This window comes from Epinephelus lanceolatus, chromosome 18 (genome assembly GCF_041903045.1).
Source record: "Epinephelus lanceolatus isolate andai-2023 chromosome 18, ASM4190304v1, whole genome shotgun sequence".
Classification (NCBI taxonomy): Eukaryota; Metazoa; Chordata; class Actinopteri; order Perciformes; family Serranidae; genus Epinephelus; species Epinephelus lanceolatus.
The window spans coordinates 3,030,825-3,058,744 of record NC_135751.1 but is presented as its reverse complement, the minus strand read 5'-3'; the positions used below and the strand labels follow the sequence as shown (position 1 = coordinate 3,058,744).

General features: G+C 41.2%; 1 protein-coding gene across 4 annotated transcripts; it reads right to left on the bottom strand.

Moving 5' to 3' along the window:
• Positions 1-1,770: 1,770 nt before the first annotated feature.
• coil (coilin p80) lies at positions 1,771-27,235 on the bottom strand. 4 transcript variants are annotated; one of them, XM_078161384.1, is made up of 8 exons: positions 23,195-27,235; positions 19,547-20,525; positions 17,357-17,407; positions 15,510-15,599; positions 12,978-13,025; positions 12,806-12,875; positions 12,349-12,437; positions 1,771-2,173 (listed from the first exon to the last, which is right to left on the bottom strand). In XM_078161384.1, the coding sequence occupies exons 1-8, from the start codon at positions 23,443-23,445 to the stop codon at positions 2,126-2,128; spliced, it is 1,626 nt and encodes a 541-aa protein (XP_078017510.1). In that variant the 5' UTR covers positions 23,446-27,235; the 3' UTR covers positions 1,771-2,125. The 4 variants fall into 4 exon arrangements, with proteins under 4 accessions (XP_078017510.1, XP_033501056.2, XP_078017511.1 ...); XM_033645165.2 differs by lacking the exon at positions 23,195-27,235 and adding an exon at positions 21,165-21,296; XM_078161385.1 differs by lacking the exon at positions 17,357-17,407 and having other exon boundaries at positions 19,535-20,525; positions 23,195-27,234.
• Positions 27,236-27,920: the final 685 nt, after the last annotated feature.

Below are 27,920 nucleotides of genomic sequence, written 5' to 3'. Positions count from 1 at the left end.
ACTTGAATACAACAAAATGTGATCGGATGTGGTAGGACATCCTGGTATTTCCTGGCTGTGGCTCAGAAGTAGAGCGGGTTGTCCACCAATCAGAAGATCAGCGTTCAATCCCCAGCTCCTCCAGTTTGCATGTTGAAGTATCCTTGAGCAAGATACTGAACCCCAAATTGCTCCCGATGATGCTTTCATCGGTGTGTGAGTCTATTAAAAACTGAGTAGCAGATGGCACCTTGTATGGCAGCCTTGGCCACCAGTGTATGAAGAGCTCCTTTTCCACTGCAGGAACTTTTCTGATTTACCTGGGATTTTGAAAAACCTTGGCGTGTTTCCACTGAAATTACCCGGGGGAAAAACTTTCCCTCACCCCCAAACTGTCCCTAAAAAAACAAGTATGTAGTAGGGGGGGTAGGACTTTTCAGATTACCCGGAATTCTTGAGGGGCGGGGCTGTGTGCTGAAGAACGCTGATTGGTGGAACACACACTTGCAGCGTTACGCACTTCCGTGTCAGTGTGGCTGCAACTTTATTTCATTTCTACAAGCTTCACTTCGTTTGTGTTTTCAATTAAGGATGGGTACTGAAACCCGGTACTAAATTAGCCCTGGGGCTAAATTATCAAAGACAATAGTATTGATAAGCGCTTACAGTATCGGTTCTTTTGTGCCGGCGCTGAACTCCTCTACATCCACACGTACACGCACACACCAACATGACACAGTAACTGGTACCGACACTGTCACTAACGTTATGTCTTGCACAAGGACAGCATGCTTGTTCAGCTGATAGCTAATTGTTACTAATAAGCTCAAATGACAGCTGTCTGTATGTAGACTAACTTAGTTTGACACGTATCTTAAAATACTTTTAAACTTAGCTGCTGGCTGAGACAAACAGCCCATACTCTCCCTACCAACGCTAATGTTACCATGTTACAGTACCAGCCAATAAGCTGGCGGAGCTAAATACAGGGCGAACGCCAAATCATCTACGTCATCATCCTGATTTGAATAAATTTTCCAGAACTTTGAGGTGTGGTGGAAACGCAAACCACACAGATTACCAGGAATTCTTTTATCCAGGTAAATAAATTCCTGGTAATGAAAGTTCCTGGAAATGTTGGTGGAAAAGGGGCTAATGTGTGTGTGAATGGGTGAATGTGACTTGAAGTGTAAAAAGCGCTTTGAGTGGTCAAATGACTAGAAAGGCACTATACAAATGCAGCTCCATTTAGTCCATTACAATTTACCATTTATGGCATACTTCATTTGACATAGTGTAAATCTTTTTCTTGCATACTAAATAGTATGGTAATATCAGTATTGTAACAGTATTGTTTCTGAGCGTGCTGCTGATGGTCATTTTTCTCCCACAGTGCGATGTAATTTAAATAAACTGACTATGGTGGTGAGGCAGCTCCAAAAAGATATGAATAAACAAATATTAAATAACTAAGCATTTTGCTCTTATGTTGAATTCTCAGACATTCTGAAGTCGCAGTTTGATTTAGTGTTTGACACCTGCAAGTACTAAATCATTTCCTGCTAGTATAAAACGGCAAATTTGGGGGACAGCAAGGGATATTAATATTTTCATGTTATATGTAGCAAGTCTAATTTTCAATTTACCATCTCATAACTTTGGAATATTAGTATACTTTTGACTTTTCTACATCAAAATTTGACCTACTACTGTATCACCATTTTTTTCTCTTCCTGGCAGAAATGGGTGTTCATGAGAGAAAATTTCTAAACTGGAGTAACACACTTGACATCTATCCTGAATTATTTATTAGAAAAACTGTTTATACAAGACTGAAATCCCACTACATAAAAAACAACAGCATTTCATATCTAACTTCAATTCAAATGCAACAATTATAACATTTGTCAGTGCTTACAACTGCAGTAGCTCTTCTGTGCAAAATGATGACTTATTAAGCACAGAGAAGATAATATATTCAGCGATTATTATGTCCCTTGGCTGTCTTATGCAGTGTACAGTTAACTTAGCGGCAGTTAACGGCACTGGAGCACAAGTTGAAGGATCCTGGAATAAAGTTCACTGAAGAAAAGGTAAATCCATGTTGCCAAGCTACAATATGTGCAAAGTCACTGTTTGGTCCCATTTAAATGATGAGCCTTGGTTCCAGCAGGGAGTCCCACCATTCTGTCACCTGCGGGAGGAAGTAAAGACATTATTTAAACTACGATTATGCTAAGATTACAACAGATTCTGCACAGACATTACAGGAAACAATGACTGGCTAACACCTGCTACTAGGGATGCACAATATTTTTTTGCCAATATCCAATATGCTGATATATAACAACTTATTTGACCAATAATAATTAAAAAAAAATACTGCTATCAACATATCAATTTCTTCCCCACCTAATTTTAGTGATCATCAAGTCTCTTCTGTAGTGGAATTAACATCATATTATGCATGCAGACTCTTAGCGTGATGACCCACCAGCAAATGGAGACATAAAATAGAATGCTTTTCAACGTATGTAATATTCATTCATTGTGCAAAATAAGAAAAGGGATTTTGGCCGATACTAATAGTTCATTTTAAAGCCAATATCAGCTAGGGGTGCACGATAACTATTGGGCTGATAATTATCGGGCTGATAACAGGAAATCATTACGTCATTCCGATAAGTCCGATATCATGACGAATAGCCCCGATAACATATATAATTTTGTCAGCACAGCAGTGCCCCGCTCCCACTATGAGACCTGAATGGCCTGCAGTGAATGCTGCGTTCAGTGACGTCGGCATATTCAGAAAAACTCTTTCTGACTGGGAAAATTCAAGAATACCCCCTCATGTCGGAAAACATCTCTCTCTCTCTCTCACACACACACACACACACAGACGCGCACACTCTCTCTCACACTAGTGTTGCAGGGTATACTGGGGTATACTGACCGCGGCACTAAAACTCCAAAGTACATATGATACCATAATGTTGGAGTACTGTAGTACTACGGTACCTCAGGTATCACTACTGTGGGATAAGTTCATAGTCCAATCGCAAAAGGGTGAGTGTCCATGCGCCGTCCAATAATGGCGCGCGCTGGCCAATAACGGCACGCGCTGGCCACCTGGCACTCAATATGCTGCTGCAGTGACATTTCAGGTAGGCCTATTTGTTGAGCTATTGAGTATCTTTGAGCAGTGAAAGTTATTATTAATTTATTTTTACTTTTAGGTTAGATTTGTTTATATATGCTACAGTGATTTGTTTTCCAGAGCTCTACGGTGCGACTAAAAATAGTTCTGTGTGAGCAAAAGAAATCATTCAAGAGCACGCTGTGCCAGTACAGATTTCAACCAGCAGTAGAAACGAAAGGCGAATCCTGCTGGTTGTGGGTTGAACGTCACAGACACAGACAGGAATACGTATTCCTGTCAAATACGGTGGCCATAGTGCTCCGCGGCGCAAGATAACGGTTTACCGGCGACTGAGAAGCCTGGCTCCAGGTCCAATAATCTCCTCTTGTTGGCGTCATGACTGTCCAGAAGTACCTGAACAGCTCAACCGTGGTGGCACACAGGTATGTGACATGTCAGAGGAGAAACAAGCCGTTCACATTTCTCTCTTTGTGGCAGGTAATGGCCCACAAACCTCACCGCACTTTAGGGACTGTTCTTTACTTCTGAAGGGACTGTTCTTTACTTGTCAGGGGAGGAGGGTGGCTGGTTGATTTTTATTTTATTTATTTTATTTTGATCCCCCCTATGTTAATCACTTATTCATGCTGTTTTTGAAATATGAATAAGTCAATAAGTAATTTATTCCATTGAAATATTTATGTATTATAGAAGAGTGATTTATCTTTTTATAAATGACAAAAGACACATCTGCCTATTTTTGGCTGTGGTATCGTGATACTACTCAGAACCATGATACTTTCACTAGTATCCTACCGTGGGTCCCAATTTTGGTACCGTGACAACACTATCTCACACACACACAGACGCTCTCTCTCTCTCTCTCCTCTAATATGAGATAAAAGAACAACTGAACCTCATTTACCTTAGTGAAAAGGTATTCATTTGAATGGAACCATAAGCCAAAATGCTTTAAACTTATTTTTTTGTTACTATGGAATGCACTTTTTCAGTTTGTTTACATAGACAAGTCTAACTTGTTCAGTGCAATCATTTTCTATATTTTTTTTTTTTTTTTTTGAACTTCTGGAATGAACTTTTTCAGTTTGTAATCCCGATGCATGCATTTGCATCAGTTCAAGGGGCCTTTATTTTTATATCAGTAAGTAATGCACCTTATTTAAATTGATGTTCATTTGAGATATCAAATAGTCTTTTGTTTGATATCTTTTCGAAAATGTTTGACATGCTTGCCAATAGTTTTTCATTGGAAAAAGTAAATATCTCTTAATTTAAAGAGTCAAAATGATGTGGTATATATATGTGTGTGTGTGTGTGTGTGTGTGTGTGTGTGTGTGTGTGTGTGTTATCGGTTATCTGTATCAGCCTTTAGGAGCTGAAAGTTATCGGTTATCAGTATCGGTTTAAATGAAAAGTTAGCGTGCATCCCTAATATCAGCCGATACTAATGACGTGCCGATATTATCATGCATCCCTATCTGCTGCTCTCTGTAAATGAAGCCATTTTTGTCAGTCCCACTTTCTCCTTTTTGTATACTGTAAGTAACTGAAAAGAAGGGTTCACTGGGTAAATGCACTAGGGCTGCTTGATTATGGAAAAAATCATAATCACGATTATTTTGGTCAAAATTGAACACAACGATTATGCAAACAATTATCCGGCAGACGTGATGACTTGTATTGTTTACACCACGGCATGTCATTTCTGTCTCTACATGGTCGTGCCTTTACAATCCTCCTCTGCTCTCTGTATCGCACACACCGGAGTTTGGCCCTGACGCGCAAGTGCGCGCACGACCCTCCGCGATCACCTGCCCCTCGCATAACATCTCCAGGCATCGGTGACCAAAAATTGTTTACACTTGATTTCATTAATTTTGAAATCGTTTGACCTCAAAACCGTAATCGCAATCACCAGACGATTAATTGCACAGCCATAAAATGCACCCACTCAAAGTAGAGGGAAGGGGAAAGATGGGGCTTTGACTGCTTTTGCTGACTGCCAGTGTCATTTGGACTGTCTACTGCCAAACAATTCAATCTCAGTGTCCCTGTTGTCATTTCATAAGGCACCCTAGGGAATAAGCCGGTGGTTGGTGACATGTTTACTTGAGCATTTGTTTGAAATAAAGGGTGTGCCCAGTTACCATGTGGTCCATGGAATCATCAGCTTACCTGCAGTAAGATTTAATTCCAGGTGTGAAAAAAAGTCAAAGTGAATTGCTTGGGGATGGTACTGAATACCTTAATGTATACATCCCCCAGGATCTACAGCATTCACACAAATATTGGGTTATTGGCCTGATTCTGTCTGCACTAGCCTATACATGATCACAACCAGTCCCATGCACGGACATTCTTGGGAGCAGGTGCTAAAGCAAAAAAAAGGGAAACTTCTCTCGTGATTATCAATTTAAAAAATGAATGATATACAGTAACAGGTTTTACTTACTTACATATTTATCTTAATACCTGTACAGACAAGGGTGTCATTTTGTTTAAACACTGCATGGGACACATATGAAGTGGGAGGGTCTGGGGGTCCTCCCCAGAAAATTTAGAGCCTCAAACACTTAATTTCCTGCTTTCTGGTTATTTTTTCTGCATCAATTAATGGTGGAAATTATGGTCTTTATTTATGTAAAGGAAAACACAAAATTCAGGTGGCAGGTGACAAATCAAAATAAAATATGACAAAATATACTGCAGTAGCACTTTATACTGCTTTCAAATATTTATTCTCCTGGAGATCGACTTGTCTTTTTTCATGCTGTCTGCTGAGTCAACATACGTGTTTTACTGTGTATAAATGAGGGACCGTGTTCTGCAGTGAGGTTTAAATGGTTCTGAATGTACAGAGTAGAAGTTGCTCTGACACACCGACACACTGAGGATGATTTCTATCTCAAAGTTCTTCAATTAGATATGAAGTTAACAGAGTGCTAAAGAGAAAAGTGGGGGGCTGCTAGGATCATTTACATCAAATTCAGCCTCCTACAAACATGGTTCTTTTCTTCAGGCCTTAAATGCAGGGCATTTTATATTTAGGGGTTCAAGCCCAAAGGGCTGAAACCCTTTTGTTTTTGTGCTGTTTTATAATAAGGGGTTCAAGCCTGAAGGGCTGACACCCTTATTATTATTATTATAATTATTATTATTATTGTTCAGAAATGTTTTCGCAAATTGCCATGAGATGGTACATCGCAGAGACATGACATTTTCACCGATGATTGGAAGCTGTGTGCAAATGCTGATCTAGATATAAAATTGGCAATAGGCCAGATGGGGGCGCCGAAGGCCAGGTGAAGGCCCTATTGAAGCTGAAGGAATTATTATTATTATTATTATTATTAACCCCAATTAAGTGCCTTTTTGGGAGCATTAACATATCCCAAAACTCATGAAATTTTGCAGCTATATCAGACCTGGTGAAAAATTTGATATTTTAAGGGTCACATGCTTGGGTCCCAACTTGGCTTGACTCCACGTGGGCATATCTTGCCAAAACTTCACACATATGATGACAGTCCAGCCCTGAACACATCTACAGAGGAATTTTGAATCACCGCCATAGCACCACCTACTGGCAAAAGAAAGTTACTTTATACATTCTTTGATGTCCCTCTTCTAGCAGGTTAATCAGACCCACCTCAAACTTGCTGATCTTAGACCCTGATGATACTTAAAAATGAAGCTTTTGAGTTTTCATCAAACGCTGTCACCGTGGCGCCGCCTTGTTCGCCATTAAACACGATGTTGTTTTGAAGGGACAAGGGATACTTGAAAACTTACCAAACGTGGCATACACATCACGTCTCAAGTCCTGTTGTCTGATGTGATTTTTGTGCTTTGATGCACCAAGATGGCTCAACAGCGCCCCCTAGAATATTTCAATTAAGCAGCCCCCAAAGCTGGTTTGACCTGCATGTATGAAACTTGGTAGGCACTAGGGCTGTCAACGAATATTCTAAATTCGAATTTGAAAAAAAAATGGACCTTCGAATGTGAAAATTGATATTCGATTGTGGAGAGAAAAAAAAAACACCACTGCAGCTGTCCTCTTTGCGAGTGGGCGTTGACCTGGGCCGCTGCACTGAAAGCACTGGACAAGCGGTTCTGCTCCCAGCTGTTGTCTCTGTCACCCGGCTTGACACATCCGCTCGTGGCTCGCACAGAAAATAGACCAGAGCCAGCCACGGAGCTGCGCGGCGCTTCGATGCTCTTCGCAGCGCTTCCGTGAGCAGTGTGGCCTGACGGGTCAGAGAGGGGGTGCGAGCGAGAGGTCCGCGGTCATTTCTAACGTAATGTTATAGATAATTGTTTTATGTGTTTTAATGTGTAGGTATGTTTTCAAAGACGTTTATGTTGAAATAAAAATACCTACAAGTAGTTATGTTTCCTTGTATTAATACATATTCAAGTATGTTTCCTTGTATTAGTTTGCCCTCTTGTGGACATAATGCGAAAAAAAAAATTGAATGGTTCGAACCTATGAGTTATTTTTAGAAGGAATATTCGAATGTCATTTTTGAGCAATTTTGACAGCCCTAGTAGGCACCTGTAACATTCCATAACGTACAAAAAAGCCTCTTGGACCCATTGCCTAAACCCAACAGGAAGTCCACCATTTTGAATTTACTTGTGCCACTTTTGTGCATTTTTGCCCATTTCCAGGGCTTGTAAATTAACGAACTTGTCCTACAGATTTAATCAGATTTTCTCCAAACTTGGTTTATGTGAGCCTGACTACGTTGCGACCAAAAGTTATTAAAGGATCTGCCCAATGTTGAATGGCGTGCCTGCTGCGGAGTGTTGAATTGTGAGGTCTCGCCATGGAAAACTTTGGCGTAAATGGTCCAATATCCACCAAACTACACATGATTCATATAAGTCCTGCCCTGAAAACATTCATATGACCATATTTCCTGGTACTCATAGTGCCACCTAGTGGTGACAGGAAATAGGTCTCATCAAACACTTATCTTTCGATTTATGTCAAGGTTACATGCTGTGGTGTATATTTGACATATAAAAACATGATGTATAATTAGTGCGCTCTCCAACTCCCTCTAGTGGAAAGAGGAAGTGATACAAAATGTGAAATATGTCATTCCAGCACTGTATCAAGGATATGCCAAGTCACTCCTGCATTCGATGTCTAACTTTGACAAAAATGAATTTACACGTCAGAAGGCATCCTGCCAGCCCCCCCGAGTTGCGTGAAGGTGCGAGGGCCTGTTCATCACTGCTTGCAGCTTTAATTATCATTATTATTGTTATTATTGTTATTTTTATTATTATTTTCTCCAATGAATTGCCTTTTTGGGAGGCTTACCATATCCCAAAACTCATGAAATTTTGCGGATATATCACAACTGATAGAAAATTTGATATTTTAAGGGTCTCATTCTTGGGTGCCAAAAAATGCCTAAGGAGCGCCCCTACAAAACTTTGAGGAAACAGCCCCTGAAGCTAGTTTAACCGATGTGTATGAAACGTATGAAACTAAACACTTTACTCCTTAACCACTGAGCCAATTGTCACAAAACTTGTAAAATATGTTGACATAAGGATCTGAATAATATTGTAAAAGTTTGATTCAAATCAACCCATAGGGGGTGCTACACATGCAAAAAGTTGATATCTCATAATCAGCCAAAGATATTTGTACAAAACTTGTTTTGCAACATCTTGGGTCATGTCTCAGTCGATGCACAAAATTTGAAAATGATTGCATAAAGGGGGCATGGCTTATTACATTAAAACTAAATTTCAAGACATTTCACAGTCTATACTTCCAAAAAAATCATAATAAATCACTAAAGTGTTCTACACAGCTGAAAGTTTTTTCAACACATCCAATGAATGGTGACAAATCTTTGTTGCGCTGCAACCTATAGTCTATTCCATAGACTAGCCCATTTTTGGGGGTGCTGAAGCACCCCTACATTGAATCCCAGCACCCCTAAATGAAATGTAATGTTTTAACAACAAAAATACAGCTTCCCCCCAGGAAGCTAGGAAATGTTACAGGTGGTCAGTACCACTGTCCTCTGTTTGAATTGGAATGAGAGAAGCTAGCTGTTGTGTCATGCGCATGTGTTAATATTAAGTTAATATTAAAGCCAAGGTGCTACTGACTACCTAACTGACTGGATGCCCATTAACATTATAACTCCTATTGTGTGTGTGTGTGTGTGTGTGTGTGTGTGCGTGCGCACGCATACATTGTACCATAGGCAGGGTTGCCTCTCTTTTATTATTTTATTATTATTATTTTGTAGATTTCAAGCACTTTTCTTTTTTTGAAGTGTATTTTTATTTATGTATTTGTATTATATAATACAGACAAGAAGGAAAAAGGCAGAGACAAACATTGAAAAAGTCAATTACTGTTAATGTGTTAATATTACATGTTGTGCATTGCATTTCAAATAAAAGTCCAAAAAATAAGTCCAAGGTCCATTTTTGGTATTTTTGGTATTTTTGTTACTCACTGTAGGGGGCTGGTTTACTCCATAAACATACGTACTGTTCATGTGTATGTTGAGGAGCTGCTGTATCAAAATGAGTTGTCTTCCCCCAGAAATTAGGGTTACGATATGTTTCTTTCATGATTCCAATCCATTCCTCTTTTGCTGTGGCTCAGCATTTAAATAACCTTTATCAGATTTGATTTGCATTTGATGGTTTAGTCACAGACTTTCCCAAAAAGTGTTGTGCTTTTCTTTCACAAATGTGGGAATGAAATTGAGTTAAAATGTACAAAACAGTAAAATTTATCTTGCCTGGCCGGGCAGCTCTCTGGGTGCTCAGCACCCCTAAACCTCTGATTCTAAAATCGCCCCTGGTCTATTCAGAAGTCGTTACTCTATCTTTTTAAGAATATGCTAAATTAATTAATATCTATATCTCCAAAAGTCTTCATCTAAATGCAACCACTTTTGCCACAAACATTCTTTGGATACTAGATGACACATATTTCAAATGGTGTTCAGATTGGTTCAACGGTTAGCTCACAGTGATGTTCATTATCTTGTTGTAATTTGTGCTGTATGCACAACATTTTCTATTTCATCTCATTTTTAACCAAATGGTACCACAATATTTGTCAGTATACCTGAAATCAGCAGAATGACGTGAGATTTTTTTCAGAATTTTATCACCAATGCTTTAACTGTTATTGATATCTGATTGCTTTTTGAAGATATTTACCAATGAACTTTCCAGGGGACGTGGCTCAGCAAATGACTCACAACATTTGGACCAATCATCACAAACCTTGCAAGCAACGTCTTAAGAGGTTCCAGGCACATATCCTTAAAATTTCATTCAAATTGACCACTAGGGGGCACCACAAATAAAAAAAATGGGCATGTAGTAACATATATCAGACTAAAAATCAGAAATTGATTGTCCAATCATTACAAAACTTGCAGGCTCTGTCAAATAATAATTATGAAACACGTGTATTATTGTAAAATCGGTCAATAGGGGGCGCCACAAGTTCCAAATAAGTGCAAAGGCCTTTCACAAAATTCGGCCATAAATCAATGAGGGTTTTATCAAACGTTTTCAAAATGTTTCTGCAGTTGACCAGTAGGAAGCAACAGTGTTTCCAAACAAGAGTGGGCCTCCTAAAGATTTGGACATGAATGAATAAGTATCTGTCTGAGTGTCATAAAACCTATTGGTAATCTTTAATGCAGGTGTCCTGAACTGTCAAAGGTCTTGATTCTACCCAGCTTTCAAGTTTTGAATGTCCATGCTGGCTCGAACCCCGGAATTACTGCTTGTGGCTATATTTTTTCTTGTTGTTACTTTACCATCAGAACCCTTCAATTTAACCCATGATCCAGCTAAATGCTTTACTGTCTGTTGGTTCAGAAATAAAATTAAATTCACATGATTTAAAATTCAATCAACAGCCCAACAATGAAGTATGTGTATACGAGATTAAATAGTCACGTAAAATACTTAAAATTATCTGCTAAATAAGCTTTAAATATTCATCAAGAATCCCAGAGAACAGACATCTGCAGCTGCTGCAGCTTCATGCTCCTCCTCTCCTTCTCTGTGCTCTTGGCACAAGGCATATGCATCACCAAACCGCATTTCCAGTTTATTTAAATGAATTACCAGAGCCACGGCATGGGAGATCTAACATTATTCTGAGTTGAGTTTTGTTTTTAAAGACATGCTGAAGAGGGGAAAGTAATTCGGCGTCTGTCTTCATGCACAGCAGGCAGTTGGTGAGCTGGAATCGGCCAGAGAGTTGGAGAAAGATGGTGTGATTTTACGCCAGAATAGCTTACTTGTAGTTAAGCTTAATGGTGGGCTATTGCCTAAGTTAGTCTAGCTATATGAGATGTTTTAATAGTAGTTTAATCTCATAACAGTTACAAATAATACCAAGGTTTAGGGCAAACATTATCGTTACCTGGCTGGCCATGCAGGCAAGTCAGAGTGAGACATGATGCTGCTCTGCAGGGTGCTCTATATAAGTGTGTTAACTGTAGTGACTGTGACAAGTCAAATGCAGCTGTCAGACATTATAACACAGTTTCAATGGAGAATTTATTATATAGGCCAAATTAAAAAAAAAAAAAAAAAAGGTAGAAAAAGAAATAGAAACGTCTTGCAAACAAGGGCCACTTATCTAGTCAGAGTTTAAAAGGGCAGGTGCTTGAGGACCACCTGGGGTACATCTGTACTCGTGTCTGACCACACACAAGTCTTTTTTACATTCTTTTTATCTTCCTTGTGGTAATCTAATGTGGTCATATCTAGTAACTCAAAATGTACAGAAATTAGACCTTTCCTTATTAACTTAGACTTCTACGGAACCTCACTCAAACACCTCAGGGTCAGCTGCACCCATTTTTGAAGAATAGTCTTCAAATACACTTATCTTCTTCCTGTTTAACAGTAAGGTGAGAAGATTGATAACAATCTGTGTCTGTGCATTAAGTCCAGGATATTTTTAATTTTGGACAGACCCAAGGTAGCTGTTTTCCCCTGCTCACAGTATTTATGCTAAGCTAGGCTAACCATGTCCTGATTCCCATTCTGTAATTAATACACTGGCATGAGGCTGATATTGATTCTTTCATCTCACTGTGGAACAAAAGCAAAAATGTATATTTCCCATAAGGTTGAACTATTTGTTTAGGTAGTACTGTTTAAGAGATTAAGCTTAGGCTTACCCGAGAGCCTCTGGACACTGCATACTCCACACTCTCTGAGCCATCTAGGTTTTGATAGACCAGGTCGAACTTGCCAGGCTCTACGGGATCTGAGAGAGAAGCAGCAAGTTCATGTGTCCAACACACCCGTCAATCTGCTCTGCTCCTGCTAAGTTAATAACATAAAAAAGTCCAGACTGTCCTCTAAAACTAAATGAGCAGTGACCTTTCCGCCCCGTATCCTATATTAACCACAACACTGTACATCCATGGTAGGCTTGCTGTGATATGTAAAAATACAAATGATTCTACCACTATATTATTTTGCTTGATGCTGAGCTTTCGGACTATAAAAATAAATTTTCCAGCTGAGTTTTAGAAGAAAAACTGATCTTTTGTATCCTGACATATTAACTTTGAACTAGACATTTTAAAATGTGAATAATATTGTATGTGCCTGTGGTGTAATGATCCCTACCTTGAGAGATGTTAAGTAGTTCCAGCTCAATCTGTTTGGTGGTTGGGTCAAAGCTCACAATCTTCCCCTCCTAAAATGTACAGTAACGTGGTCGCTCAGTTTGGTGACTCCAGTTGAATGAACAAGACTTTGTTATCACAGTATCTCCAAGGTCAGACATGATTACTCTCACCTTATATCCAGATACCTCTGGTGTGTAGTTCTCAGTCAGCTCCAGCAACTTTGAGCACAGATAAAAAGGAACAGAGTTAGGAGATGAAGCTTACAGCTACACTCAAAATTCTCACCTTTGCACCATCCATTGACTTCATTCGTGGCAAATCCTTTCTTATGAGGCAACTCTTAACTTGCTTCCTTCATATCTATTTTGCTGGAAGCTACTGTCTCTGCTCTGTGACGTAGACTTACTCCTACTGTCTGTCCCAGTGCGTGTCTTGTAGTGGGGGGAAAAAAGGGCTTGGAATCTGCTGCAGAATGATTTGGGTTTAGGGGGTGCTGAGGGCTTTACCACGAAGTAAGTTCAACAGAGCCAGGTTCTCTCTGCCTGAGCTGGCTCAACAAACCTAAAGCCTCAGTCAGCGACAATGGGTACCACAAAGAGGGCTTTCTGTTTCAGACTATGTGCACACTCATGTCAAACGACACATTCAACTCATCATTTGACACTTAGAAATGATCTATTTCGTGTTGCCTTTCTTCTGTCTTTGAATATTAAAAATTATTACAATAAAAAGCCAAACTGTTGTTACAATCAATAATTGCATTCATATTAACAATAGTGTGAACTCATAGGTGAATATATTCATCTCGTCACTTCATTTATGTCTAACCTGAAAGCTGCACAATTTACAGCTCTGAAATTTAAAACTTGATGCAGCAAACTTAAACGTCACACTGAAGAACTGCAGTTACTGTCCCATAATGAAGAAGACATGCTAATCACTTATGTTTTGGGGCAAATCAAGGGGAAATGAATTTTACTGATTGAATAGGCTATTATCTATGATAAATACCAACAGACTAATCAGTTTACTAATCAGTGCTCTATCAGCTTTGATATACCAGCAGTGTAAAATGGACTTCAACAAGTCAAGACTGAACATAATACCTAATCCAAGGTGGTAACATTCTGGCGGTCTAAAGGAATTATATCATATGCATATAAATCCTGACTAATAGTGAACAGTATGCTACTTGTGATTCTATAGAAGGCTTCTTTTAGAGCCAGCATGGGTAAATGGACCAGAGAACACAAACATAATCAGTACTTCAGTGATGGCAACATCACCCCTGCAAATAAAATAAAACCAGATTCTCACTCAGATTTTCCCCATCACTGGTGGCGCTCCTGTGTAAAACAATACAACATGATACATACAGTAAGTGCTACTGTAACTGCATGGCTTCATTCAGGGGCAAGTATGTAATGTTACGGCCACAGAAATAGAACGACTGTCATTCTGTTTTTAATGGTAACAGCTCGACAAGTTGGATAAAGTGCATTTATAATGTATTCCCTCAACTGACAATCTGTATCGATCATAGATTAAATACTAATTATAGTGTGGTGCAACTTTAAAGAGCGATGAAAGGCCCTTTATAGTCAATTTCAAGCTTAGACTCAGAACTAAAACTGGTCCCGACCATGTTAGGTCTGCAATATAAGTTGCCATGGTGATCTGGCCAGGTTCAAAGAATGTCACTTTCATAGGACAGAATACTCTGGCTTTAGACTCAACATACCTCACTAAGACACTAATCTTGCTTCGTGGTACACCCCTCTAGTCTATCTAAGTGTTTTCAAGACTAGATTAAAGCTTAAAGATGCTTTGACTATTTGCCTCAATGTGATCCATGTGTTTCATATATTCATGCTGTGATCTATAATTTTATTGTCTGTAACTGTTACATGTTGTATGTTTGAATCTTTGTCACGTGCTGTTGCCTGCTAAGGCCAGAACACTCTTGCGAAGGAGATTTTTAATCTCAATGAGGCATTTCCTGTTTTTGTTGTTGCTGACTTGATTTGTTTTTTAAGTTAAGTTTCTTACTTTCACTGATTTAACACCACTACTTTTCTTTTATTGGTAGCAGATCTGTTAATGTAAGTAGCTTGCTGACATAGGGACTAGTTGGTGAACTACCATGGCTGGAAGGCTATCTACTAACATGCTTGCCAGCCTGGGACATGCTAGTGCTGGTCTGTTATGACAGCTCTCAGAGCCTCTCTCCACTAGCATTTTGTCTAAGGACTGAATATAATAGCTAGCTTGGTTAGCTTGGTCAATAACTTCACAATTTATTCAAAAGATGTGACTGTAACATTGTAGTGGTTCCATAGAAGTTAATGGATTTTTCCACAACTTGTTTAGTCTAAAAAATATTAGACAATTGTGAAAACTGCCCATCACAGTTTCCCTAATTGTCTTCAAAGGTCTTCATTAGTCCAACAGACAATTTTAAAAAATCAGAGATAATCAAACTACAATCAAAAAAAGAAGAAAATTCTCACATTGGAAAAAGTAAAAGCAGTTGCACATTTCTGCTTGAAAAAAATTTTTGATCCTCCATCCTACACTATACATCATCTCTGTTTTTGTTAATCATTTTGTTCCAAACTAAAGCTAAGCTGAACAGATTAGCATGTAGGTATGCACTGTCAATACCAGAGCAGATACACTGTAGCTATTAAGACTAGACTTACCTTGAAGGCAATCTTCTGCCCCACCTGTGGAGGAGCAGCTAGCAAGGGCATAGAGCTGTAGTCCTGTTTGGGAGCACCTTCTGCACCGTTCTAGACATGAGAACCCAAGAGATTAATAATGCCTTTTCATACACAGTGTTTCCTAATGAACAGGCAATACCATGACCATGTTTACATCTGCAGAACTGGTATCTGAACTGCCAGTAAGGGGATCCCTCCACCAAATAGCGCTTGTCCAATCCTAGCTTAGCAACCGTATCTAGGCAGGCCTGTTAAACCTAATTTCCACTTGGGCGCTCGACATTTTTGATGAGTGTGACCCAACAGAATTCATGTATTTTTGACAGAAAAAAGTGTCACGTGACACTTTTCTTTAATATCACGCACCAGGAGAATCTGCTACATCGCGGACGTCGGACGTCATATTTCGCCTTGCAATGTGATTGGCAGTATTACTATTGTCACCATGGAGATAGGAGATTTCAATGCACACTGACTTAAACCTGCATTCAGTGTTTCTGTCCACAGAAGCAGCCATCTGTCAGCAGTCGCTCCTGCAGAGCTGAGAGAACAGAGGCCGGTCAAACTGCCTTCACCAGTCTGACTGACAGCAGACATTTACTGAACCTAAATAGCTTTCATGTCAGCACCACAGGAGGAAATTAACAGTGTGATTCACTGATTTTATTTCCCCTGTCCACCATAGACAGTGAAGGAAATCTGCTGCTTACAGACGGACTGGGAGCTGATCAATCAATAAATATAGGGTCATTAAGTTAAAAACACATATACAGCCAGATATCTGTGTGATTTAAACAGCTGTCTGTGCAGATTATGCACTAAACGTGACAGACACAGACTCAGACCATAAAATGCAGGGGGTCTTGGTTACCATGGAGACGAATAAACTTTTACTCTAGCATAAACTGAAAATGTCCTGCAGCTCTTTAATTTCTGTCGAACAACACTTTTCAAAAATGTTGAGCACCCGACCATGAATCTGGCTATAAGCGTTATTTTATCCAGGCTGAAGCTCAGGGGAAATTGGGCTTTCGCAGTGGCAGCTCCAAAACTTTGGAACGAGCTGCCTCTGCATGTTAGGCAAGCCCCCACTCTGCAGGTGTTTAAATCACGCCTCAAGACACATTTTTATTCTTTGGCTTTTTCAAGCACAGCCTGAGTGATTGGTGTTCTTCATGTGACGCTGTGTATGTTTCTTATTTACGAGTTGTGATTGTGCGTTGTTACCTGTTTTTTCTTTTACTTATAAAGCACTTTGGTCTCAGCTCTGTTGTTTTAAATGTGCTATATAAATAAATTGGTATGGTATTTTCTCCACACATAGAGGCAGTGGGCCTGAGGGTGTAGTAAGAGCTATACTGTTTGTACAATATGTTTGTGAGCTGCTAACATTAGCATTTGCAGCCAACTAGCAAACTACAACTTTCAGTGATAAATCCATCACCATTAACATTTTCGACCAAATCACAATGTTTATTTATATAACTTCTGGGTAGAAAATCCTTGCATCATGTTCATAAAATCAAACTGCCCTGAGCAGACGTTGCCTCAGTTAGTAAGTTTTTAGCCACCTAAAAAAGGCTGTCCTAAGAAAATCAAGATCAGTTTAAGTGTAATATACTTAGAATATTTCCACCACTTTATCCTGCCGTCACAAAGTTTTTTCTGACAGGTAATTAAAGCCGTTATCTCTGAGTCACCAGACTCCACTGACAAAAACGGTCATTATATATTGCAGAACACTTTAAATGTTGGTGTACCGCAGCCTCCATTGGTTAGCGTGTGAGGTAAAGCAGAGTAAATATTCAAATATAGCCTACACTTACACAGATATTGATCTTTTTGTGCGGCCCCGTCCACAGCAGTACATTGTTTAGCTTCCATGCCAGTAGATTTGGTTTGTCAAACATGATAACAAAGCAACAGAGTACATTAAACAAGCACAGCAAAAACACAGGTCAGACTGCCATGTTTTAACTATATACCTTTTAACGTTACAGTTGTGGCTGAAAATGACAACAAATCGCCAGAAATATAATCAACTGCCAGTTTTATACCTGGAAGTGATTGTTACCATGTCACGATAATTTGGTCTATTAAAGCGACACTTACCTTTCTGGAAATTTTACGCTTTTCTTTGTTTACGTTAAAATGCTATTAATAAGCTGATGGCACACTAAAATGTAAGTCAATTCCACTAGAGATACAAACTCATAATTCTACCATTCTCATATGGTTCTAAGAAAATTCTGACCAATCATTGGCTGAGTGTCCTGTCTGTCATCCCCACATGGAGGCCTCCAACTGACGTAACCACTCGCATAACAGGGACGCTTGTGGATATAAACTTTTCTAATAATGGCAGACAAATGTGGATCACCACTTCCGCCTCCAGCCGCTCCAACAGGGAGATCAGTTGGCAAAAGAAAGAATATTGCAGAAAAATTTAACACTAAGGCCTCATTTACACTGCAAGCGATGTGTTTGCGTAGTGCTCGCGAAGCGGTCTACAAATGGCGGCAGCACACGTTAATTCATACCACAACCGAACAGACGCATCGTGCAGTGGCTGCTGCTGTCCCGTCAAAATGCAAACCACACCCGAACAGTTGGTAGCGGTAGTGCACCCTGTTTGCAAATCTCCAATATACCCCAAAGAAGTGAGTTTGGACCCAAAGCCCAGGGTGGACAGGTTCGCATGCCAGTGATTATTCCAACGCTTGGAGAATTAATATTTAGCACTACAAATGGGTAAGTACATGAAACTTATTCCTGTCAGGTCTCGCTTGGTCAAGGGGGAGATGTCTACGGTGGCCGAGAGAGGTCACAACACACGCAAACTCATGTTTTTTGTTGAATACCGCGACCATTTGCTCACAACTCGCGCAAAAAATCAGTCTCTCTTCTATTTTCAAGCTTGTTCGCAAAAGCAGCGCAACTCGAGCAGTGCGTAGAACAGATGCGGTGTGAATGCTCTAACCTGTTGACATGCTCGCCGAAATGAAAATGCGAGTAAACAGAGACAGTTCACAAGTGCTACAAGAACGCATCGCTTGCGATGTAAATGAGGCCTCAGAGAGAACTTGATGCTGCTCAGGTCAACATCGGCTCTGCTTTTGAGCGATGATGAACACTGATGCAGCTTCATCCTGAGCTAAAAAGGGACGAGATGGTCGCAGAGTTTCTGCTGGACAGGTATTTTCAGTTTGCCTCGAATGTAACATAGGCTATAACGTTATATATGATAACACAGCATCCAGTTGCTAACGGTTAGCCTACTGTAGCCTAACGTAGCCTGAGCCTCTGTATTATGTTCCTTGCTTGTTGCCAGTCATCAGTACTATCTAACGCAAGTGTTTACATTATATTATAAAACTCATCACTGACCCCGGATAAGTTTGACTGTGCAGGACGGGTAACGTTATGTTTAGTTTCCTTCTAATATAACATATAACATTATATGACAACACAGCATCCAGTTGCTAATGGCTAACGTTAGCAATCAGCAGCATGTTTTACTCCTCTTCTCTTCTCTTCTCTTGGCGTGTTACACTCGCTCTCCTCTTCCGTGTATCTAATGTTACCTTGCCAACGCCTACGTCTATCATAGACGTAATAAAGACATAATGGAGGAGGGGGAAGTAGGCCTTTGGAGGGAGGTGGAGTTGCAGGAGGAGGGGGATGGGACTTTGGAGGGAGGCGGGAGTTGTGGATGTTCAAATTTTTTCTAAGTGCTATGTGAAATGCAAGAAAGGTAAGAGTTACTTTAACTGCATTTTTACAATGCAAGTGTATAACGTTTAATAAGCGTAGCAACAATAACTAAGGGGCTGGACCTAAGGGATTTTTTTTTTCTTACAAGAGACACAAAGTATCTTGATCTTAAAGATACAGTTGGTGTCAGAAATCAGAAACCTCAAATGCTGAACTAAGCAGGTGCTAAAATCCAAATTCTAGTATCTCACAGTAACTACATTCAAAATCATAGACATATGTACAGACACCTGCAGACAGACCTGGAGGACCACTGACACATTGCTCAGTGAATCAGTCAGGCAGGATGGCTCCTTGGCTCTATTATAGCTGATTACCCCTCTACTTCCACCCCTTCCCTTCTCTTCAGGACCACCACGCCTGGTTTGCCTGGGGTTACGGTCTTTCCGAGATCCCTGACTACCCACACCGTGGCCTGGCTGCTGCATTGGCTGTCGGATTACGAGCTCAATCTCCTCCTCACTGTCTGGATTACAAGGCACCATGAATTTATCATGAAGGGGCACCACTGTGCTCCCAGTCTGATTCTGTGCACGGTCTGTGGACTGCAGGACAGGAATAATCTGTTGAGACTTGGAGATATCACTTATTCTTCCTTTGGGGGTTGTGGAGGTTAAACACTTGTTTTTTGGTGTTTTTTTTACAGTGGTGGACTCATCAGAGGAGGAGGAGGTTTCTGAAGAAGATGATGAAGGAGGGTGGGACTTTGGCTGGACAGGTTTGGTGGTTGGAGGTGCCTTGGAAGCAGCATGGGTGGAGGAGAGCATTTTCAGTTCTGGTTTTTGGGCAGCTGTATTTTTGGGAGCTTCATCCTCGTTGCTACTGCTGCTGGTGGAATCTGAAGAGGAGACATTCTGTGCCTTTGCTTGGGCTACTGGGGCCTTGTTAGAGCTTTTAACTGACTGGACGACTCTAGCTGGGGGGCTTTTGGTAGAGGCAGCTGGTTTGGGTGTGACAGTAGGGCCATTTGCCTGGGCCATCTTTCTTTTCTTCTTTTCCTCTGTCTTCTTATTCCTCGTTTTGCCTGAAGCCTGCTTGGTATCCCTCTCCAGGCTCTCCTTACTCCTTGTTTCCCTCTTTTTGTTCTTCCATTCCACGTTAACTCCATTTTCTCCTGACCCATCCTTCTCTGTAGTTCTCTGTCTCTTTCTGCAGTTTTCACTTGCTGTACTTGGATAGCTGCTGTGTCCATTCACCTGAGCCAGACAGTCCACCTTCACCCTGGCAAATTAAGAAAGAAAAAGGGTTACAGAATATTTTCAGTATACACTTTTTTTGTTACTTTGCCCAGAGACAGATGGAAATATTCCATATTGACCTTATGTGTCAAAGTTAATGACCTTAAATATCACATTTTCTTCAGGTGCCATGGTCAAACAAAACATTTCTAATGCCACTGATATGGCCAGCTTAACCTTTTTTGTTTCATGGGAAAAAGAAAATTTTTTTTACCTTTTCAAACACAGTTAGGAAAGGATGTGAGGGGGAACCTCGCTGTTGTGCTGCTGCACTGCTGGTTAGCCTCCAGGCTTCAGTAAGTTTGATAATTACTAGCAGGCCATGGGTTTTACCCGTCAGAGTCTACACCGTGTTCAAGTTAGTTTAGGGCTAGATGTTGATATTTCTGCCCTTCAGGCTTTAACCCATAATAAAGCTGGGGCTCTCTGGAGTCTTGAGGGCCACCGAAATGTTCAGGTGACTGTTGGAGCTGGAGCTGGAGCTGGAGTAGCCTTGGACCAAGACGTTCATTGCATGAACATGAACGTCTTGAAAACGAACCCCGTTTTTCATTTGGGGGTTCCCGGTCTAGACCGATTCACGTCTCCATAAACGTTCAAATCAAACATGTAATGTACTCACCTCATAGGCACAGATGTTAGGAAGGTGTACGGGGGTTGCCGTGTGTTTGTATGTCCGTTATTGTTCAATAAACATGCATTTTATCTCGGGATATCTTGAAATTTTCTTCATCCCTTCTTCGTCCTGCAATGAATGAGTGCACCGGCTTTCCACTGCGCCACAGCGCCACTATAGCGGTTGGGAGGTGTATTGCACATTGGTAGTAAAAGGCTCTAGCCTTGGACCGTGGGTATGTCCCAAGTCCCTTAAAATTACTGCTAACCACCTAACCTATCCACCTTACCTAACTGTTTAGTCCCTCCCACTTAGGAAAACATTTAAGGAGTCAGGAGTTAGGAGTGAGGAGCGAGGATTGCTGATAAGAGACATGAGACGGCCTTACTCCTATTCTGGTGACGGCGGCACCTATGGGCGGCACAGCTGGATCTGCTGCATAACGGAGCCAGCGTTTGGCGTACATCCCAAGTCACATTATATTCGCTGATCAAAGCCGTGACTTTGGTCACACAGTTTTGCATGTATTACCATTGGTATTGAGTCATTTGCCGAAGTTTGTGGCAATTAAAGAACGGTCTGACATCAAGACATCAGACCTGTCAGTCTACCTCAATCAATTCAATTTTATTTATAAAGCCCAATATCACAAATCACAATTTGCCTCACAGGTCTTTACAGCATACAACATCCCTCTGTCCTTAGGACCCTCGCAGCGGATAAGGAAAAACTCCGCAAAAAAAACCCTTTAACGGGTAGAAACGGTAGAAACCTCAGGAAGAGCAACTGAGGAGGGATCCCTCTTCCAGGACAGACAGACGTGCAATAGATGTCGTACAGAACAGATCAGCATAATAAATTAACAGTAATCCGTATGAGACAGAAAGAGAGACAGAGAGAGAGAGACAGAGAGAGATGCAGGACAGACGGTAATGACAGTAGCTTACAACAACATTAATTTAAGTAATAATAATATTAATATTAATAGCTAATTAATATTACCTACAGCCTATTAAACATTATTCCACTCACATGACATGCAGGACAATTAATGATGGGCAAATGTGTTTGTGTATGTGTTTGTGTTTGTATATGTGTGTGTGCGTGGTGTTATATCACTCGAGCAGCTGCACATTTAACAGCCACGCATCACAGTCCGCTGAACAACACAACGGGTTGTGAATGAAATAAACTTAATAACAACATGGCAGTCTTGCACGAAATATCATTAACGTTACTCTTTGTATTCACGTAGGCATGTGAATTACAGCGTTTCATTGCAAAGAATGCATGTAACGGGTACACTTGTGCTATTTCTCCGCCATCTCATTCAAATGAGCCAGATGTAGGGGGCGGGTATTTATACGTCATGGCCTCAAGCTGAAAAAGACTTCCTGTTAGGAACCTCTTGTGTTACCTTACTCATCGCACCTAACAGATCCCTCCTAATGCCTAACGCTAACTCCTTACTGGCAGGAATAAGAGACATGAGACGGCCTTAAAGATGGCGGAGCTCGAAAGGCTTCCGGTTCAAGTTAGGAGTTAGCAGTATAGCAGTAAGAGACTTGGGACGTACCCCAAGACTTACTACCAATGTGCAATACACCTCCCAACCGCTATAGTGGCGCTGTGGCGCAGTGAAAAGCCGGTGCACTCATTCATTGCAGGACGAAGAAGGGGTGAAGAAAATTTCAAGACATCCCGAGATAAAATGCATGTTTATTGAACATTAACGGATATACAAACACACGGCAACCCCCGTACACTTTCATAACACCTGTGCCTATGAGGTGAGTACATTACATGTTTGATTTGAACGTTTATGGAGACGTGAATCGGTCTAGACCGGGAACCCGCAAACAAAAAACGGGGTTCGTTTTCAAGACGTTCATGCAATGAACGTCTTGGTCCAAGGCTAGAGCTGGAGCTGCTAAGCCCACATCCACCCACGATCTCAGTATATATGAACTAAATGCAGCCCCGCGAGCGTCGCAGGGGTAGGCCTACCCCATGAGTGACGATGCTCGCACGCGTACCTGACACTGTCGTTATCCCGCACCACGTAGATGCTCTCTGTGTGCGGCAGGTAGCAGTCTTCTATGAACAGGTTGAGGATTGTCCTGCGGCTGAACTCGAATTTCTCTCTAATGGTGCTCTCAAGATCCGCCACCACGCGACATGTGTTCAGGTCCACGAGCAGCCAACACATGCGGCAATCAACGACAGCCGGCGGCGGATAATCAAAGTGTAAACGCAAGCGGATGAAGTTGTTTCTGTGAACAGCCATGACGAGTGCCACGCCGGACCACTTCTTCTTCTTCTCGATTTCCGGCAGTTTTGACACTATTTGGCGTATCACTGCCCTCCACTGGACAGAGTCTATTTAAATCTTCACATACAGCCCTGCTTCACGCAGGAACTGTAAGGCTGCTTTCATTATCATCTGATGGTTCTCACCTTGGCCAAAAATAACTTTAATAGAAAATGTCTCCACACCCAGATCTGCCAGCTTCTTATAGAAAGCCCTCCTCTCTGTTCTATACATCTGACATTCCATAATTACATGTTTAATTGTTTCTGACCGCCCACATTTACATAATCCATCAGGATGCTTCCCCATAATATGCATATAATGATTTAGTCCACAATGCCCAAGCCTCAGTCTGCAGATTCTAACAGATTCACTTCGAGTTGCAGAAATATAACTAATTTTCCTAACCAAAGGCTGTACAGAAAAGTACAGTCTCCTTAGTCTCCTTTTCCCACAGTTCCTGTCTTTCTTTTTCCACACCCTCTTTGATTTTCCCTCTCAGTTCCACTCTTCCTGGAGATATACTGAAGTCTACTACTTTTTTCTGCAGGGTTGCCTTTGCTATGGAATCGGCTATTTCATTTCCCTCAACTCCAGCATGTCCAGGAACCCAACAAAACATGACTTCACACCCATTCTTTTCTACTTGAAACAATACAGACAATATTTTTTTAACAAGATCTTGTATAGTTCTTTTCCTTAAAAAATCTTGGATCCAGTTAAACATTCGTCCCCTAATTCCTAGGTCATAAATTTTAATCAGTAATCCCTCTTTCCACAGACAGTCATAAGCTTTCTCAATATCCAGGAAAACACCCACCACCACCTCTTTATTATTAAACGCCTTTTTAATATCTTGGTCCAGCAGTGTAACTGACTCCATTGTGGATCGTCCATTTCTGAACCCATTCTGGACATTAACAAAGAGCCCTCTTGTTTCCAGTACATACACTAGCCTATTGGTGACCATCCTCTCCATTATTTTACAGATCACTGCTGTAAGTGCTATAGGCCGATATGAGCCAGGGTCAGACGCCTTCTTGCTTGGCTTCAAGATCGGAACCACTACTGCATGCTTCCATTCCTTCGGCAAGCACCCCTCCTCCCACACTGTGTTTAACAAAGCAAGGATCTCCTCCAACACTATGTCATCACTGTCTCGCCCTGGGGTGGTGTTTGCCCCTGCCATAATAGCATCCCTCAATTCCTTCATAGAGAAGAATAAATTAATTGGCTCCTCATTTTCTATACTCCTTTCCAGCTTCCACTGATTGGCTGACATCACCTCCGCCCTCCTCCTACACCTCTCATCCCCCAAGCTCTCTGATCTGTGCACCTCCTGAAAACTGTCTACAAGCATGTCTGCCTTTTCCTTATTAGACCCTGCCTCCACCTCACCCTTCTGTAACACTGGGATAGCTCTCTTCCTATAAGCCCCTGACATTTTGTGCACAGCTGACCATAGCTGCCCTACTGGTGTCTCTGGGCCTATTGTATCACATTATTTCCTCCAGCTACGTCTCTTTTCTTCTTTTACAACTTTCCTTGCTAAGGCCCTTAACCGCTTGTACTCAATTACATTATCTGACATTGGATACTTTCTTAATTTCCTGTATGCTTTGTTCCTTTTTCTTACTGCTTCGTCACATTTTTTGTTCCACCAGGGTACACACTTTCGGGCTTTAGGCTCTTGCTTCTCAGGGATGGTGCCATGAGCTGCATTGTGAATCATAGAACTAATGGAGCAATTCCAACTGTCCACAGAGCCCTCACTGTCAACCTCTCCTACTAAGCTTTTTGCCCTTTCCTGAAACTCATCCCACTTGGCCCGAGAGAAGTTATATCTAGGTACCCTCTCTTCCTCCTCCTTCCACAATTCTCTCCCAAACCTACACATGATTGGATAATGGTCACTGCCCAGCGTGTATGTATTCATTACATCCCACTCCCCTATTCTTGCTAAATTGGGAGAAGCTACTGACAAGTCTACGTGACTAGATGTGTTTCTTGCAATATCATATCGAGTTGGCCTTCCATCATATATTATTATTAGCCCATATTTATCCTGGAAATCCTCTACTACTACCCCATTACTGTCTCTTTGTTCACTGCCCCATAATGGATTGTGTGCATAAAAGTCTCCTGCCCAAATGACAGGGCTTCTTACCTTTTCCATTATCTCATCAAAGTCTGCCAATACCAACCTATTACATGGGTTATAGAAATTTATCACAGTTACACTCTCTTTATTTTCACTACTATTATTCCTACGTCCATTATAGTTATCACTATTATCATCCCAATTATTATCACTATTAATATTTTTACTATACTTATTGCTATACCAAACCTCCACAGCTATACACTCAAGTTTAGCACTTATATCCACTCTCCTGTACTGCAGTCCATTTTTCACAAAAGTTGCACAGCCCCCATGAGATTTATCCACCCCCTCTATCTCCCTACCTATTATTTCTGCCCTATCCAATCTCAAACACTCATACCCTGGGATTACAAAATCCAAGCTGGGCCTCAACCATGTCTCCTGAATACATATCAGCTCTGGCTTATTCTCAAGCTCATCAACAAACTTTTTTAATTCCTGACCATTCTTCATTAAACTCCGGGCGTTCCATTGAAGGACACAGAACATTATGGTGCTAATAATCCACCACATCATCTGCTATGTTTGCATCCTCCTCTTCCTCACTGTCCTTCCTCTGCCTCTCTGTTCTATGTTGAACCTCCGACATGTGTTGGTGTAACTTCTCTGGCACCTGTTTTGCCCCAAGGAACCTTTCTGCTGCCCCTACCACTTCTCTGATGAGGTCTGACCTATTTGCCGTTTTGGACGCAAAAATGCGCTTAGCAGATACCAGTACATCAACCATAAATGAGAGAAATGATTCCTTGCTCATACTCAGCATACCTGGAGGAGGCATGTTTGGCACATCTTTTTTGTTCCCCAGCTTTACTCTGCCCCCCCTTTCTTCCCCACATTCTCTCATCACTGCCTGAACTGCCTGAGCGTATGATATTTTATCTCGCTCCCTCACAACCTGCACCTGCGTGGCTTTAATAGTGTGCTCACATCCACGATACGCTGCCACATGACCCCCCCTACAGTTTGGGCATCTTGGGGCATCTGCCTTGCATTCTTTTATTCCATGATCTCCCCCGCACTTTGCACACCTTTTCTTACCCCGACAAGAATCCGCTATATGCCCATATCTTTGACAATTATAGCAGCGCAGAGGAGGTCTAACATACTCCTTCACTTGATATGCCATGCTCCCCAGAAAAACTCTGCCTGGCAGCTCAGTGTTTTTAAAAGTTAGCATGACCAGCGGATCCCCTTGGCTCCCTCCCTACTCTTGAATCTCCGTACAGCTGTTACCTGGCCCCCTCTTATATTGTCCAATATTTCCTTTTCTGACAGCCCGGCAAACATTCCATAGACCACTCCCTTAATTTCCTGACTGTCTTTAGGAGTTATGTTTATCATCTCTACTTTGGCCACCACTTTCCCCACTTTTTTAGCGTCCTCATACTGTTTCCTATCCACACAACTAACTTTCAACACTCCATTAAACAGTATTTTAGCCTCAAAATCCTTGCCAATCTGATTCTGTAAGGACAAATCGATCTGTAAGGGGTTGATTGCCCTGAATCCTGCACTTCCCGGTTTAGCTCCCTTTATCCTGAACACCACTAAAAGCTCTTCAGGGCTTCTAGTTCTCCTGTATTTCTCTGGTGTTTCATTTCCATCCTTCAATATCTCTCCATGTCCTCTCTTCCTCCCCCTACCCACCGACTGCCACCCTCCACCCTCTTTCCCCCCTCCCACTTCAGAAGCCATTGGCCCCTGATGCCCTTCCCTACCACTGTCCTGTCTCCTTATAGTTCTATTTTACCAAAATATAAAACAAATCAAACAACCAAACACAAAAAAAGAAAAGAATTATGCTGAGTAAAGAAAAGCAAAAGAACAGGCCATCAAGATAGTGAGAACCAACAATAAGTTAAAAAAAAAAACTGAACAAAACTTATCAAGGCTTTGTCCTCCAAACATTTCCCCAAGCACGCTGTCCTCCAGCTTCTCCTTCTGCTGCTGAGTTCAGCCCAGGTGGTTCACACCGGACCTCGCACCAATACACTACTTCTGTTCCGCCGGCAGCAGGAGTAGTCTTTCCGGTGTTGTGTCCCTACTGATTTCCAATTTAACTGGTTTCCTTACCGAACAGCTGCAGATGTGCTGCGCCTCCGTCAGCAGATTCGTCACAAATTCACAAACATACACAACATATTACTGGCGATCTTAAAGTCGCAGCCCACATCTACCACAGCGGATATGCTTCTGTAAGTGAGCACTACGTACCAGCGACATTAAAAAAAGAAAGGAAAGAAAATATGATATACACAAATTTGCGTCAATCTGGACTCGATTTTAC

What these genes read in the sequence shown, in the direction of transcription:
- coil (XM_078161384.1), bottom strand. Translation starts at nt 23,445, where the DNA reads ATGGCTGTTCACAGAAACAACTTCATCCGCTTGCGTTTACACTTTGAT. An exon ending in GGCAGAAGATTGCCTTCAAG is followed by an intron (nt 13,026 to 15,509) that starts GTAAGTCTAGTC and finishes CTGTGCTCAAAG; the next exon opens with TTGCTGGAGCTGACTGAGAA. An exon ending in CAGAGGTATCTGGATATAAG is followed by an intron (nt 12,876 to 12,977) that starts GTGAGAGTAATC and finishes TGTACATTTTAG; the next exon opens with GAGGGGAAGATTGTGAGCTT.